Source organism: Arvicanthis niloticus, chromosome 1, assembly GCF_011762505.2.
Source record: "Arvicanthis niloticus isolate mArvNil1 chromosome 1, mArvNil1.pat.X, whole genome shotgun sequence".
Lineage (NCBI taxonomy): Eukaryota > Metazoa > Chordata > Mammalia > Rodentia > Muridae > Arvicanthis > Arvicanthis niloticus.
In genome coordinates, this window is record NC_047658.1 from 147314401 (window position 1) to 147331788 (window position 17388).

Sequence of the window (17388 nt, forward strand, 5' to 3'; positions counted from 1 at the left end):
GACACAATACTGATTTTCAACACTAGGGGTGGCAGAGCTGTTGCCAACAGCATTTGGAGCTGGATTAGGCACTCCAGGCTTGGAGCCTGGACTACATACAACTACAACTATGACATAAACCAGATAGACATAGAACGAATGTAAATGAATCCAGCATTCAGATGATGGTTTAAATGCTTAGGGAAGGAGGAGGGCAGAAGGAGGAAGGGGTGGTGGAGAGTTCCGTGGAGGGATGGGACAGATGGGAAGAAAGGAAAAAGAAGAAAAGATTCTTTTGAAAGACTTCACATCATTAGCACATCACTGGCAGTGTCTTACAGTCTCTAATACTCTGTTAGCCTCTTGTCATTTCTCACTTCGCCCAAGTGCTTTGTTTTCTTCTGATTACATTGTCTGTGTCTGTTTTTAAAAAGATTTATGTTACTATTTACTCCTGTGCCCATGAGCGTTCACGTGCCGAAGCCAGCGGGATGTCGGCTCCCCTCAAGCTGGACTGAGTTAGTTACTGGAGTTAGTGAGTTACTGATGGTTGTAAGCAACCTGGTGTGGGTGCTGGGAACTGAACTCAGAGCCTGGAAGAGCAGCATGTGCTTTTGACTACTGAGCAATCTCTCCAGCCCCTTGCATTTGTTTTTGTTTTTTTTGTTTTTTTTTTTTTTTTAAAGAGATCTTAACCTGCTGTTCAGACTGACGTAGAACTCATAATTCGTCTACCGTAGTCTCCCAAAGGAAGGGACACCCACGTTCTTTGAGATCAAAGAGCTCTGAAATGAAGGTGGGGGAGCTTATCACAGCTTCCAGTCCCAAGGATGAGGTCCCAGGGCAAGATCCCTCCGCTGCCAGCAGCAAAGCCTGACAGCAGTTGCAAATAAGAAGACCTATAAAAATGTGGCTTAGGAGAGCATAAACCACTTACACTGGACTTACATTGGCTGTAGATGAGAGGAGTGAGTTTACATAAAGCAGGAAAAGCTGAGGCAGGAGGATAGTCCGTAACCAGAGAGACTTGCTTCTGCATGGGTCCTTGTCAGCAGGATGGCCAGCACTTGTTGCTGATACGCTGGAGCAGCCTGGGTTCTGTTTAGCCTGTGTCTTGATAACTAGTTAATGTTCTTGGTTTTTTTCTCCTCCTCTGGCCCTTGGGCCTGAAATTTAGAATTTCATGGAACTTCTCAATTTTTTTGAAAAATCGCCAACTATTTGAATTTTTATACTTCACTCTGTTTTCTGTTTTATTTCTGCTTGGAGTTTTATTATATTCTTCTAATGTACTTGTGACCAGGATTTCTAAGTTTATTTGGGCAAATGTGTTCAGTATCTATTTATTTGGGTGGGTTGTTTGTTTATTTTGCCCTGAAGGATAGAAACATCCTTAAATTATGACATCATCTTCAAACCATCTTGGTCTGCATATTTTCTGAGTACCTACTATTTTTAACTTGTATTATTTTCTGTGTATGTTTTTAATTATATATTCTTCCTTAGTCTCTGACTTTTAAATATTATGCTTTTACATTTTTAAATGTTTGAGAGGTTCCAGTATAAACCTCTAGTTTTAACTTTTAGCTGCATCATTTAGTTGCATAAGCAATCATCATTTGCTTCCTAGTCTCCAGTTTCATGGAGTCGCTGGTCCCTCTCTATGGCTGCCCTTAACAGACCCTAATAGGACACTTGCCATTGGGCAAGCTAGGTTACAAAGAAGTCACATCCTAAGACAAAGAGGAAAGGGTTATTTTGATTTGTAAGGATTGCGTGCTGAAATGTTAGCATTTGAAAATGTTAAACTGACTCTTGGAGAATCTGCCTCCTCCTGACCCACACTAACTGATATAAACAAGTCGTCAAACTGGCTATCTTAAAAATAAAATTTGTAGCTAGGTATGGTGATTCCGGGTCAGACTCCCAGCACAGTTCAAGGTCAGTCTCAGTTACCTTGCCTCAAAGGAGTAAGAGAGAGTGAAAGAGAACACCCACTGAGACAGGCATGCAAAATGCATCCAGATACAACACACACACATACACATACACACACACACACACACAGCACTATGAGATAGGCATATAAACTGCACCAAGATACCTCTCTCTCTCTCTCTCTCTCTCTCTCTCTCTCTCTCTCTCTCTCTCTCACACACACACACACACACACACTATGAGATAGGCATATAAACTGCACCAAGATATCTCTCTCTCTCTCTCTCTGTCTCTCTCTCTCTCTCTCTCTCTCTCTCTCACACACACACACACACACACACGCACACATGCACACGCACATGCTCGCAATGCACTCATGCACACATACATGCACAGAGAGAGAGACAGGGGATGAGAGAGAGAGAGAACAAAAAAGAAAAATATTGATTTGTCATAGTTACCTAGAGTTTGTAAAAGTATTCATCCTATAGGAAACATTTCTTTGAGTTTAACTTATATTTGCTTTAATAGGATCATTGTCTCAAGAGCTGCAGTGCTCACTCATACATACAAAAGAACTGGCTCGGCTCCATCAGCTTCCCTTTCTCAGCCCTTCTACAGCAGCCTGAGGTAACAAAAAAGTTCTCTGCTAATTACCCCAAGATTCGTTTCTGTCTAATAAGAGCACTTTCTGGTGTTTTTGAGTCAGATTCTGTTACTGCCAGGTTAGAAGGTTAGTAACTATTACCAAGCACTGTGGGGTCTGAGAGGGCTTGCAGGGTGTGACCATCTCTAGGAGATACCCATAAACTTATTTCTTGCATTTTTAAAGTGTTTAAAGAGATAGAATAAAATAGCTGATCCTAAATCTTAAAGCAAAATTTGTATTTGCATGAAGGCCTTTGTAAAGCCAGATTCAGGTACCAAGAGTTTCATCTTTCCAGCCTTGCTTATCAGTTATGTCAGGTTGTCGATGAGACTGAATTCTGCAAGAACCTAGGGGCGGGGCTCAACTGTTGGATTCCACAGCGGCAACAAGCCAGCATGACCAGCAAGTATGAAACTCTGGTCTGGGCTCCTCCACTGTAGGCTCAGTTACTTATGGAAAGATCTTACGCAGGGTACCCAAAATCCCAGAAGCTCTGCCAGACTCTGAGGATTTGAAGAGTCAGAAGTGAATTTCATTTTGGTGCAGTGTGAGATGCTATAGTGTTTCTGTGGTGGTACGGGATGGGTTCTCTGAGGGTACAGAGCAGCAGGACCTCGCTGTGCCTGGGCTGCCGGGGCAATGGAGACTTTGAGAGTTTGGTGGTAGGTAAGAGAAGAATGTTTCCGTGACTTTGTTTCCCCTTTTTTGTTTGACTGTTTGAAGTAAGTATTTTAATGAATTTCACAAGCACTTGAGGCCATTTGAGTAAAAAGGAATCACTTATTAGGACTGGATTAGGCCAGGTGTAACAGAAAAAACCAACCACAGCTGTATAAGTCAGGGGTCTACTTAACCTCTCCAGGAAAGAAGTTCAGATGCTCCGGGCCAGCTGCTCCAGGACATTACCAAGCACCCAAGCTATCTTATTCCTTCTGCTCCACTGTCCTCTTTGCCCTCAGAGTTGCAAACTGTTCACTACAACTCTAGCTTCATAGCTGTGCCATGACAGGAGGCAGGGAGAAACAAGATGGCCAGTCTCCATGTCAGGGAAGAAGTTCTCCAACCACGCAGACTTCTGCTTGCATTTTATTGATGTGACCACAGCCCTTCTGTCATGGTACCAACTGAAACTGTTGCGTTTTTTTTAAAGAGGAAATTATAAATAGTAGTTGGAAGATAGAAAGATGTTATGGACAATCACATGGGGCCATGATAGAACGCATTACTGACAAAGAGATCCAGGTGATCAGAGGCACAGGGTTTGCTATACTTGCAAATCTCCACAGACCTCTACCTGCCTCAGACCAGGCTGTATGACAGACAGGTAGTTACGAAGTGTGGGCTTCAAAGATGGCGAAGGCTGGATTACAATCCTGCCTCCGATATTCATCAGTTCTATGATCTTTCACAAATTACATCAGCTCTCTGAACCTCAACTTTAATACTTTAAATAAAGGTAAGGGCAGTAGCCATTTTCACAGAATGTATACTGTGTACACAGTGAAAGGTTCTTGCACACAGTGAGGGCTGCTGGTGTCATTATGATTCACTACCACCCCCAAACTTTCTTGTGGACACTCACGATCTCCGTTTCCACACTCATACTCAGGGCTATGGGGCTTGCCCTTACATTTCCCTCCCACTCCAGATTCAAATGCACAAGGCAACATGACTTCTCAGCATCTTCATTGAGTCTAAACTAGATTTTTCTCGGTTTGCGAATTATTTTATTTTGGGTTCTGTATACATGTGGGTATGTGCACTTAAGTCCAGATGAGAGCATTAAATCCCCTGGAATTAGAGTCGCAGGCTGTTGTGAGCCACCCAACATGAGCACTGAGGTCCCGGGAAGAGCAGCACTCTTAACTACTGAACTATCCCTCCAGCCTCTTTTACAGTAGATTTTCTGAGAGCTCTCATCCCTCATCCCAGATAGATGGTGTGCTATCTGGATTCATTGCTTCACCCATTCTTACTCTTGTTCTCTTCAAGTAACACATATTGGACATCTTGACCTAAGGTGTCAAGAGTATCCCTTGATTACTTCAGAGAGCCTGGTCATTCTCCGGCAGAAACCTATATCCATGTGGAAGCTAAGGCTCTCCTGGGAAGAAGACTGGTCTGGGAATAGGTTTAGCTGATTCTCACCCTGTGCTCTTTCAGATTAGTGGGACATTTCAAGTGAACATCCCACCCATTTTGCTTGGGTACACCTGGAGTAACACTTACGTCCCTCCTAGAGAAGACTGCAGTGGACAGAACCCAAAAGAATGTACCTTCCTAAACATTTTTGCTACAATTGAACCTCAGATATCATATGTCACGTGCAATCCAAAAGTCGATGAGGTAGGTCTCATGCTGAGTTATTCTGAAACAGATCATCCAAAAAGTGTAAACTGTTTTAAAGATCAGTGGGAATTTCAAATTTACCAGAAGGAAACACTGGCTTTTCCCTATTTTGTAAGGGGGAAGGCATGGTATTGAGCTATTTTTAATCTGATTCTAGTTTTCAGACCAAATAGACATTTTACAGCGAGCACAGACTTTTACCAGGAACTGTAAAGCCATGTTTCCCAACCGAAGAGTCGTGGCGACTGTTTTTAATGGTGAAGGGATGCACATCTTAGTCACAAGATACATCAAGGCATTGAATCCACCTCAGCAACTTCTGGATATATTTCTTCATGACTCAAATGCAACACTTGTGAGTGACAATTTTTCTTTCAGTTACTGTTTTTAGCAGTTTCATTGAGATTATAGAGAACCTATAAAGAATCAAGAGTAGTGTGTGTGTGTGTGTGTGTGTGTGTGTGTGTGTATTTCTATGTGTAGCCCTGGCCTGTCTTGGAATCTGCTATGTAGACCAGGCTGGCCACAAACTCACAAAGATTTTCCTGCCTCTACCTCCTGAGTTTGGGATTAAAGATGTGCACCACTACCACTGGGCTCTGTTGTATCTTTTATTTGGGGATCAATCTAGATGATTGTTTGTCCTTGGAGAATTTATGTCATTTGTGAGTTATAACGCTCTCTTAAATGGACCCTTTGACCTAAAAATTCAATGCCCAAATTCAGGTAGGTTGCTTTCCACTGCACTCTGTGTTTCTGTCATGGTTTCTTCCTGCCTGTCAGTCTTAGGGCCCACTGTCCTGGAGCTAAGGGTTCTCTCAGGCACTTGTTGAGCAGAGTAGGGCACAGGATGTAACTGCATGAAGTCATTAGTGCAAAATGTCATAGCTGTGCATAATTGGCACCTGTTACACATCACTTTGAATGTCAAAGAACTTCCTGTGTGTTGTTCTCTCTCCTTTCTGGCCTCTGTGTCTTAGTCTGCCACATTCTGATGGGAAGGGGCTATCCACAGTTTAACTTGTGTTGGAGGAAGCAGGTCACATCTCTCTCTCTCTCTCTCTGTTTCTAGCTACAGCAGCTTCTGCAAGTTTATAAGAAAAGGAGTTCAGAAAGATGTTGAACTAAAAGCAAGTCAAGTCTTCATTGTTTCTCACCTTTAAAAAAAATGCTGACCAGTTATAAAGTACACATTTAATGTTGATGCAGTTATAGTATTTTTAAATTGTAATAATTTATTACAGTAAAACACAATGCCAGACAAGTAGTCTCTGGGTCAGGCTGTTTGGGCCCAATCCCAAGAGGCTCACATAGCATATAACCTTTGTGACTCTGAGCAAGTTATTTTATGGATCTAAGCTTGTTCTTTCTGTCCCCTGAGAGACCTGTAGTGTGCTCTGGAAGAGATAATACTTATAAAGTGCTGTGCTGGACAGTGAGCATGCTCAGTGAGTGTCAGTTACTATTATTCCAGGACCTCATCGCCCGATTTGTATCTCTGATTCCTTTTGCGGCAGAGACGTTGGATGAAAATGATGGTTCTGACATATGGATGACATCAGAGGTAAGAAACAACATTTTATAGTTAAAATGTATACTATGTGTCACTTGTCTTTCCTCTTAAGGTAGCACTTCATATGTAGTATTCTGCCTTGTGAAATATGAGAATGGAACAGGGCCCCAGACCTTAGCAGGCCTTGAGACCTTAGCACAACTGACTCCATGATGGAAGGGCCGGCTATTCAGGCTGTAAAACTCAGCACATAGCACCACCTGTCAAAACTAAAACAAAGGCCTAATCCTTCAAAGTCCATAGTTCTAATAAAGCCTCTAAATATACTAACCTTGTCTTTTGGCTTTTGTAGTTCTGACTCTGGCTAACTATTCTTCTTAACTGAACTATGTCGACCCAGAACATGGTTTTTGTGCTTAAAGCTCATCCTTAAAAAGGCTCAGGATGACACTGGGATGCCAAGCATTCAGTCTAGTAGCTGGCCAGCTTATAAATGCTTTCTATCAGCTTAAACCCGTGTCCTAGCAGTCTTTTCTGGTAGATACCTCACAACAGAAAGTATTTAATAATTTGTGTATACTTTCCTGCTCCATAATCATTTATGAAAATAAGTCATTAAGATGATTTTTCTATTCAAATGTCAAAGTAATTTTTCATGAATATTTCTTTTCTGTGGGAATGTCAGCAGTGCAGTATTACGCTCTCTCTGAACCCTGTCATCTAGTGTCAGGTGCAGCCAGGGCACACTGGTGTGATTGTATCTCTTGTTATGCTCTCATAAGACGTCTCCATGCTGATGAACAAACAGTTGCTACCGGAAGCTCACTGCCTCCTCATTCCACCCCATCTCCCTGTCTCTCTCTCTCTCTCTCTCTCTCTCTCTCTCTCTCTCTCTCTCTCTCTCTCTCTCTCTCCAGGCTGTCATGAACCAGAAAGCATGTGTCTCACCTGCCTGTTATCACTGCCACTTATCAACAGATTGCTACTGTATCCCAGTGGGCACAGTAAAGAAACTGCTGACACGACCAACTGCTCCATGATATGGTTAGCTGTTTTGTTGGAGATTTAAAAGAGAGGACAGACAGAGCTGCCTGAAGGAGCCCAGGGCAGAAAGAAAAAGAAGTAGAATGAACATGGCCAGCAGACTGGGCACAGCCAGGGCTATCTGCGAGAGAGAGAGAATAGCAGTCGTTAGAGAGAGAAAACAGTGAAACAGAGAGAGTTAGTGGGAATAAGAGATGGGGAGAGGGAGAGAGAGAGGGAATGTGGACAGCAAGAGCTAGAGAGAGAGTGTGTGTAACAGAGAGGATAGTGGGAATAGCTGGGCTGAATGGCAACGGGGAGGGAAGCCCATGAGCTGGAGGGGGGGGGTGTAGAGGAGGGGCTGAGGAGGCCTAGGAGGCCAGCATGGACTTTACAATGTGTAACAGGTGCTTGTGATGCTGAGGGAACAGAGGCCAGCATGGACTTTGATATGCTGGCAGACACCACAGGTAGCCACGTGTCCCTTCTACTGGAAGAAAGGGAAATGACTCCTTTTGGTAGAAGGAAACTAGTTTCATAAGTTCCTGAAAAATTCTGGCTTTTATCTTAGTGCCAGAAATCTTACAGTCCGGTGTGAGCTCATTTCTGGGTATTTGGACAGCCCGAGAGGCCTGACAGCTGCCACTTGAACATGTCGTCCCGATGTTGCTAATGGACAGTCAGAATGCTTTTCAACAGAAGCCAGAAATCTAAAATTTTACACAAAAGTTTTCTTTTAAAAAATTCTAGGGAGAAGTGGCATATGCCTTTAGTCCCAGCATTTAGGAGATAGAGGTAGGCAAATATCTCTGAGTTTGAAGCCAGCTTGGTCTACATAGTGAGTTCTAGGACAGACAGGGACTCAAAACAATAACAACAACAATACACAAAAAAATGGCTAAGGACCAAACAAAACATGCTTACATTGATGCGACCACAGGCCACCAGGCTGCCTTTCCTGCTGTATCCATTCCTATTTGTCATACACTTACTCAGTGTCCTGTGTTTGATCTCTTACCTGCAGCTCATCTGTCTAGCTCTGTGGGGTAAGGAGTTTCTATTGTGCTTCCTAATTGGACATCATTTAACTTGTATCTCTTCCTTTCTTTGAGTCAAATACTGTACTGGTACAGGACAGACTGTAGCCCCAAGGCCCAAAATACCATTTTCCCCGAGATCCTGTGTGATTCCTTATCTGATATGCTCCCTTGGAAGCTCAGGGCAGTATATTTGTCTCCAATGAAATGTTTTGGATATAAATTGTCTGGCCAGCCACTCTATATACTATTCATATCAACTGTCCCATTATCAGAGTGGCCTGGTGTTCCAAGTTAATATTCTCTTCTTACGTCTTATCAAAGCCAGAGCTCTCCGCTTTGCTTTTGTATTAGCAGCCTGATAAGGTGGATTGCAGGGAGTGTAAGGCTCTGAACATCTCACTTCCTGGACTCAGCTTTCTCTTTCCCCTCTCCTCTTCATCTCCCCCTCCTTTTAGAATACACTGTGTTATTCTTGTTCCTTTTCTTTGCCCAGTGCTGTATTAGTTTGGCCATTGGAAATAAAGAAGAGCACGCCGTACTTCTCTGTAATTTCTTTCTGTACTTCGGGAAGAAGGCATTGGTGATCCTGGGAACCTCAGTACTAGAAGTAAGTGCCGGAAATGTGTGAACTCAACCAGAGTTAAGCTGCGTGTCTGGTAGACTTCCCGCTAACCAGAGAACTCCGTGGACAGGCTTCTGAGACTCGAGGGTAACGCTGGTGCACCAACACTTCTGCAGTGCAAACAGCAGATTTTACTTTTCTTCTTGTAAAATGGTGCTCTTGACATGGACTCCGGGAATATTAAATCCCCTCTTAGCACAGCAGCTGTTTGTGGCGAATGTGCAGTGAATGAGGTCAGAGGTCATGCAGCATCCCGTGCATGGCGCAGTAGCCGTTCTCACCCACCACCTCCATCCGGTTTCAGAAACTACATTGTAAGGCTCGAACAACACTCTAATGGTGTCTTTTCTGCTTCTCCAGGCTTTAACACTTTACATTCTACTTCTGAAGATATCCCTCCCTGCTTCAGGACCAACATGGATACCTGGCCATGTTTCAGCATTTCCGGTCTTGCCTTTTTTCCCCCCCCCCCCCCCCCGTTGTTACTATAATATGACTTATTTCACAAGATCCCTTGCCGTAGCTTATTGTTTGTCAAATTTATTAATGTCCCATTTGATCCACTACTCTGGTTGTAAGTGCCAGTAGGTGGCACTAATAAAATCTCAATAAATAACTGTCATTTGATCCAGAAAGGAACTCCATAGCAGGCAGCAGGCAAATTCCACCTCAGTTGGTGGTTTGGGGTGAAGCCTCCCCTTCACTTCCGAGAGGCACAGTATTGATGAGCAAGTGCTCTGGGCCAGAGATATAGAGATGGAGAGACGTCAAGCTGGGCAGAGCGGTGTGGAGACTGACTTGGGTTTAAAGCAGCTTTGGCAGCTTCATTTAGGTGTGGGCTCGGCTTTATTTGCCTCTGCGTCCTGTTAACCTCTGCCCGGAAGTGAATGCTTCTTCTCCCTGTCACTTTAGCCCCTTAAACTCCGATTCCACATTGAAGATGGTGTATAATAAACATGCCTACCTTCAGAATTGAGAGTGAATTAAAAGAAGAAAAATCCGTGTGACTATTAGCATAACCAATAAATGTTAAATATTGTTATCACTACTTGGAATTATTTATTTTTCCACCAAGAAAGTCTCAACACCATAAGAAGATACATGTAGAGCAAAATAATAACCATTTAAAAACTTTTAAAAATTGTACTTCTTATTCAGGAGTCACATGCCACAGCACACGCGTGGAGGTCATAGGAAAACTTGAGTGCTTTCTTCTTCTGCCTGCGCAGGTTCCTGTGGCCAGGCCAGCAGGCCTTTACCTGCTGAGCCGCCTCACTGGCCCCATAACTAATGCTTACTGTCTTTTTAAAATAAATATTTATTATCATTATTAGTGTGTATGTGTATAGGTGGCAGAGAGACCTGCCAAGGCACACATGTGGAGGGCAGAGGGCACTCTGTGGAGTTTTCCTTGTGTGTTTTTCATGGGTCCCCAGGATGTCGCTCAGGTCACCAACTACCCTTCCATGGCAAGTGTCTTTGCCCGCTAAGATGCTCCCCAGGCTTCTTATCCATTACTGCTTTCCTGTATACTTTACCTTCTAGTTCCAAGTCTTTCTCTCAGTTTTAATTTAGTGGATTTTAACCTCCTTTCGTGATTCCCTCTCAGCCTTAGGCCAGTTTATCTTCCTCAGCCTGGTGTTCAGTCTCCAGGTATACGCTAACCAAACAGAGTCCCCACAGCCCTTTTGTGTGAATTAGACAAAAGTGACCCTGTCACAGATGGTTTAAGACTGTGTTAGAAAGTCGTCATAGCTATTGATTTTGTTAGAGTAACATATTTTACTGCCACCGGTGCACCCTACAGAACCTCTAACCGTGTCACTGGCTCACAGATTTAAATCTGCATACTACCTGGGTCTGAGGATTTCTGAAACTTTCTTGACTTTGACTTTTGTTTTGTTGTTGGTGTTTGGGTTTTGTTTTGCTGTTAAGTTGGTCTTGGCCTCAAAAAAAATTTTTTTTAAACCCAAAGAAAACTACAACTCAGAATAATTATAATTTCTATATATAGAAGGCAGTCAACAAATACAATATATGATGAATCTTCTTTTTTATGCAGGGCCACGTGGCTTATGTATTAACTCAAGAAACTGGCGAGTGTTTGCTTTGGAATCCATCAACAGGGCAATGCCATAAGCAGTTTGACCCATTTTGTCCCTTGCAAAGTGTAGATTGTTTGTTCAATGATAAAAATGTAAGTATATGAATAAAAAACCTTGAGTTATTTCTTCAAGTCATCCTGAGCACACATTAGAGTCTCCCAGGAACTTTGAAGTCATGGTACCCACTAGTCTTTGGGGCCAGAGATTAGACCATCTTTTGCCCTTAAACCAGTCACTACCAAGCTAATACTGACCTTCCAGAGCCCTGGAATCTGCTTCTCCCTCAGACCTCCCCTTGACTTCAGCCACTTAAGCATGTAAAATTTTGCATCATCCTTCCCCGCTGTAGTCTTGTGTTCCTGTGGGCTTACAGTATCCTTTTGTTAACGTTTTCATAGGTCTGGTTTAATATTCAACAAAATAATACACCGATGGCTGTACAGTTTGACTATTCAAAAGAAAGCTTCTGGAAACAGCTGCTTCCAAAAAACTTTCAGGGGACCAAAGCCCAGAGTGTGCAGGTAAATATTCCTTCAGGTGTATCTGCATGAGTGTTACTATTGCTTCTAGTCTTTGTCAGTTGTGATAGCCCAATTGTTGAATTACTCAGCAATGTTCACCTAAAATGAATCTTCTCTGCCATCCAGCTTATGTTTGGGCGACTTTGATGCCTTTCCTGTATCTGCAGGAAAAAAAAAATAATTTGAGAAAAAGAATGTCATCTCAAATGTTATTTAGGTCTTATAACCATTCCCATCAGAAATACAGCACATACCATTCAAGATGGTGTGCAGGTTTTCACGTCTGGTGATGATCAAGTATGAAACTGATAAATAAAAGTGCTTCTCTGGACTCCAAACCACAGTGATTATCTTGCAGAATGAAAACAGGACAGAAAAGTACCAGTTGGTGGAGTTAAAACAAAGATGACAGCAAAGTCTAAAACCATGTCAGCAAGCTAGAGCAGGCATCCCTTCAGAAGCCAGACAATGAAGGAGCTTTGGTCATTTACTTTTGAAATAAGATGGAAGGGGAAAGGCCTGGAGTCCAGGAGTGAGGAGACCATCTTGACCCAGTATCTAAATGTCATGGCTCAGCATATCTGTGACAAGATCAGTAGCACTTCCTGGAAACAGCTGCCACAGGGTGGCAGAGTGAAGGCAATACAGAGTCCATAAAGTAGGAACTGTGAGCCAAGAGAAAAGGGAAGAGGGTGGTGAGGAGGAAAGAGAGAGCACAAAAGAATAACAGACAAAAGACAGTTCATAGAAGCAGAAATTCAAATGTTCAGCCTCACTTAAAATCGGGGGAATATCACTTAAGATTTGAAGATGTGTAATCACAGAACTGTTAACAAAAAGCAGAGCAATGGTGGAGGTATAGCTTGCCTGATGATATGATGAAGTTGAGCTTGCTCAACTTGTGATCTACCAATTGAACACATGTAGCTGTGTGCCCTAGAGAATATGCACAGGTTAGAAAAACAGGGGTCAGCAGAGAATCATTTAAAATAGCAAAAAAAAAAAAAAAAAAAAAAAATGGAAACAGTTCCCAATTAGGAAATTAGTCCATGAGTTGTGAAATACTCATACAATGAGTTCTTCCACAGCAGTGGAAAATGTTTGAATAAGTTTGCAGTAGTTCTCAATCTATACGTTATTACCTCGGGATGGATCAGTGAGTCTGCATAGCAATCATATCAATAGGTTTTCAAGCTCCCCAATTACAATTTCCAGCCAAGGTTGAGAAACACTGGCCTAGAACTCTGCATAACAAGAAGAATGGATAGAAAAAGTGTTACAGGAAGGAAAATAAAGAGGATGTGAAATAATGCTCAAAGCACAAGAGCACTTAGTGACGTCTGAAACCAACGTTGTGTAGCTATATGTGTTTATACACGTATACACACGTTTATATACAATAGATTTGTAAAGGCATTGATAGGAATGCTAAATACCAAATGCAGGTTAGAAGTTACCTTTAGACTGGAGGGGAAGAAAGATCAATACCAGAGAGAAGTACACATAGAGAATAAAGAGCATAGTATACATGTGCCGCCTCTGAGCAAACAGCTTCCAAAAACTTCACCTCAAGGATGCTGGACTCTTCTTAATCACAGCTGATTCTTCGGTCCCAGCTGAGCAGACACCACAGATGATTCACATAACCCTTTGCTTACATCTGGAAGGCACAAGCCAGACCTTCCTCATCTGCATTGTGTGCAACACTCTTATCTTCTAAGCTCTGATGGAACAGCCAAGGAGCTCTTAACACTCAAGGGCTTTCCTAGCCCAAAAGTTCCAAAGTCCTTCCACAATCCTCCCTAAAACGGCACGGTCAGGTCTGTCACAGCAATACCTTACTATCCCGGTACCAGTTTCTGTCTTAGTCACTGTTCTTTTGCTTTGAAGAGACACCATAACCAAGGCAACCATTATGAGAGAAAGCATTTACCTGGGGTCCTTATTTACAGTTTCAGAGGTTTAGCCCATTATCATCATGGCAGGAAGCATGGTAGCATGCAAGCAGACCCTGGAGCATTAGTGTGAACAACATATACCTAGAGTGCTATCTTGTCCTCCTCTTCTTCTTCTTCTTCCTCCTCCTCCTCCTCCTCCTCCTCCTTCTTCATCTAAAGTAAGGACCAGGGATGATGTAGTTCAGTGGTAGAGCATTTGGCTATCATGCATGAAGCCCTGGGTTCAATACTCAGTACTGCAAATAAATAGATAATAAGTAAGATAGAAATGAGTGAGTAAAAACCTAAGCAAATACAGAAGGCTGCAATGGTTACCTATAGCTGAGTGGCCATATGTTGGGTAGGTATCCATTCTGTCATGCTCTATGACTGTGTGTGTATTCAAGGCAACCCACAATAGCAAAAGAAAGGCATAGTCACAGGGGCCAAAGTCAAGAATACCAAGGGATATAGTTTCTCCACCTTCAAAGTCTCCCCACTTGTTTTTAAGAAATAACAGAAATAGTCCCTGCCTGTCAGTTCCTCATGCATTCTCTAAACAGTCTCCACACAGGTCAAGCATATGTGTGTATTTTTATATTTCCTGTCTGAAATGCCATTTTTGAAAAAGGGAAATGTGCTTATCTTTCGTGTGCAAACTACAGTAGCGGTGGCTGCGGCACTGCTGCCTCCTAGAGAGAGAGTCATCTGTTTCGAGGCTTTGTTTTAATCTGCTTAGTTTTTTTCTTGTCCAGTGTGTGGGGGGGTGGTGGTGGTTTCCTGTTGGTGTTGTGTTAGATGTAGCTGCCACAAGGCAAAAGACACCCCTATTCTTTGACCTTCCATTTTCAAGGAGGAAAATCCAACAACAAAATCTCAAGCAGTAGCCACCAGGATTGATGAGAGCTGCTGCAGAAGTCAAGAATGTGTTTTGGGGAGCTCACAGCAGGAGAAGAGAGGGGATTCCGTGGGGGCAGGGTGGGGTCCTCGGGAAAGTGGGTGACAAGCTAAGTGACCAGACCTTGCCTCTTTTTTTTAAAAGAAATTGTTTTATTTATTTACATTCCAAATGTTGCCACCCTTACCAGTCCCCCCTCCAAGAGTTCTTCACCCCCTGCCCCTCTGAGTGTTCCCTCCCCCACCCCCAAGTATCACCCTTCTCTGCGGCATCAAGTCTCAACAGGATTAGGCACATCCTCTCCCACTGAGGCCAGACAAGGCAGTTCTCTGCTACATATGTGCCAGGAGCACATGATTGCTGGACTTGTATCTCTATTGACATTTTATGGTGCTTGAAACTGAACCCAGAGCTTTGTATATGTAAAGCAAGCACTACCATTGTGCTGTATCTCTCTCCTGTCAGTCTCCTGCCTTACCACATGCATCCCAGAATAAGCTACTGTCTGAATGACCACTATTTTACATGATCAAGAATACAGGTTTCATTGTGCAACACAAGCACACCCAGATCCAGGGTTAACAGGAAACCTTTTTGAAGTTTTGAAGAACACAAATTCTTGCAAAGAAAGGTCCCTTCGGTGAAATTGGAAAGCTCACAAAACCCCATCACAGGATTTACCAAGTCAACACAGTCAGGCTTCATTCTCAGACCTGAGGGATTCACTAATCCATGCCTCATGGGTATGTAGTGCTAGATCAGGGATTCAGCCTCCCTGCTCTGTCCAGCGTAGCTGCAGTTCTTTCAAGGTGTTTGGAGTTCAGACTTCTATTTCTTGCTGTGCTCTGCCATGTCCAATGGGCCTGAGTCTGCTCCTTACTATAGCAGCTGTCTAACCACAGCATGCACCAGAATCATTGGGGGACTGGTTAGAGCAAGGACCACTGGGCCTCACCCTAGTTTCTGATTCAGTTGCCATGATAGTAGAGTTGAGAATTTGTGTTTTTAACAAGTTCACATGTCTGGAGTTGGTTGTAGGGCCACCGTTTGGGGACCTAGAAATGTGATAGGTTCTAGTGTTCCCTTTTTACACAACTTTCTTTCCACTCTGGGGCTCACCTGTCCCCCTCCCTTCAGCTGCCTTTATTCCTCCATTCAGAAACCCAAAGTAGAGACTGTTGAAAATCAGCCCCTTTAAAACTGGCTTTGTGACTCTCAGAAGGATCTAGAGCAGGGTTAGGCAGGAACTTGAGATGTAAACCCAACCTTGGACAGCAAGTGAACACATGAAGAGCATTGCCCCCTACTATAGGATAGAGTACACAGAGTGGAGGTTCGGAAATGCGAGTATGGAATGTGTGTGTTTAAGTGCATACACATATGCAGGTACATAGGGGCACAAAGAATTGGTTCCTGCCAGCTACAAGAAACATAGAACCAGAGAAGAATGGTTGTAAACCATGCCAGAGGGTAACAGCATTATCTGATGTCTACTGGGCATCCCATAAATGCCAGGCTTTACATGTATTGCTTCATTTTAAAATTCTTCTAAGAGTCCAAAGCAGCAGGCATAACTATTGTTCCTGTCCTAATGATTAAAGCAACTGAGGTTCAGAACAAGGGCATGTTCTCTAACTTTACCAAAGTCACCATAAGCATAAGAGACCAGCGCGTGAGATCATTTGGTGCTTTCAGTAAGTATGCCAGATACTTGCCTAAAAAAGAAATGAGAGTGGCAAATGTGTTTTACCCATGAAAGCTCTCTTTTACTGCGCCACCCCATGCTGAGTAAGAAGTGTGGAAATCCAAGGAAATGTGTGATCTTTGAATTTGAGATTGTGTTTCCATGGGAGACTAGTTTGGGTCCAGGTTTTCCAGCCCCAGGACTTCAGGGGTAATTGGGACTTAACTGGTCTCTAGGATTGCTCCTAACTTTCAGCTGTCTGTATTTCAGCCTGAAGAAATAGTTTACTTGGATACCAATAAAAGCATGGTAGAAGATCTAAAGAGCAGGTACTGTGTCTTCCCTCCCATCTCATGTCCAGCCACCTTCTAATCATCTAGTCCAGCCTCTCAAATCATTCATTAGACTCAACAGCAGAAGCAAGAAAAGAGAGATGACAACACCTAGACCCATTGAACTACCAAGTCCTGGAGTCAGCATTGATAAATGGTCCTTCTACCAACTAAGGCAGCTCTTGCAAGGATAGTCTAAGTTAACTCTGTACATCCTTAGCCATGGTTGAAATATCCTCAGTGTAGCTAGTTGATAAGCCTGTGGTATGCAAGAGCCAATACTTTCTAGAAGGATATAAAGGCTAATGGCCCTGACCATGGTGGTGGGAAAACATACCAGTTGGAGAGTGGTAGTACCCAGCAACACTGTCACTTATGGATGTTTCCCACTTCCCCAAATATATACATTCATTGCCTTATGGAAAGCTTCAGTCAAGCCTCACAGGGGCTATAGACATGTGCACCACATGCATGTCTGGTGCTCACAGAGACCAGAAGAGGATGTTGGATCCCCTGGAACTGGAGTTTCAGATGGTTGTGAGCCACCATGTGGCAGTTATGAATCAGACCTGGGTCCTCTGGACCACTCTCCAGTCCTTGTTTCCCAGTTCTTAAGAAAACAAGGAATAAACACAGTAGAGACAGGTTTCCCAACTGGTTTGCGTTGGAGCTGCTTCCAGAACTACCTGAATTATCTAAGGGCCTAGAGTCCACTTGTATCATTATCAGAAGGTGAAGCACTCTGATGGCAGACCCCACTGATACCCACTGCACGCTTCAGCCAACATACTATAAACT

The 17388-nt window shown here is 43.1% G+C and overlaps 1 protein-coding gene and 1 long non-coding RNA gene across 2 annotated transcripts in view; one reads left to right on the forward strand and one right to left on the reverse strand.

The window, feature by feature from the left end:
* The window catches only part of Cc2d2b (coiled-coil and C2 domain containing 2B), an 80845-nt gene that overhangs the window by 58495 nt on the left and 4962 nt on the right, over positions 1-17388 (forward strand). The window contains exons 26-33 of the mRNA XM_034521319.2: positions 2449-2547; positions 4730-4912; positions 5073-5270; positions 6390-6479; positions 8985-9098; positions 11176-11310; positions 11617-11739; positions 16529-16587. Of these exons, the coding sequence (XP_034377210.2) occupies positions 2449-2547; positions 4730-4912; positions 5073-5270; positions 6390-6479; positions 8985-9098; positions 11176-11310; positions 11617-11739; positions 16529-16587 (1001 nt within the window). The remainder of the gene's footprint in view (positions 1-2448; positions 2548-4729; positions 4913-5072; positions 5271-6389; positions 6480-8984; positions 9099-11175; positions 11311-11616; positions 11740-16528; positions 16588-17388) is intronic.
* Positions 11765-13895, reverse strand: LOC143436679 (uncharacterized). The gene is made up of 3 exons (XR_013106536.1): positions 13779-13895; positions 11994-12090; positions 11765-11900 (listed from the first exon to the last, which is right to left on the reverse strand). It is a non-coding gene; the product is annotated as an uncharacterized LOC143436679 (long non-coding RNA).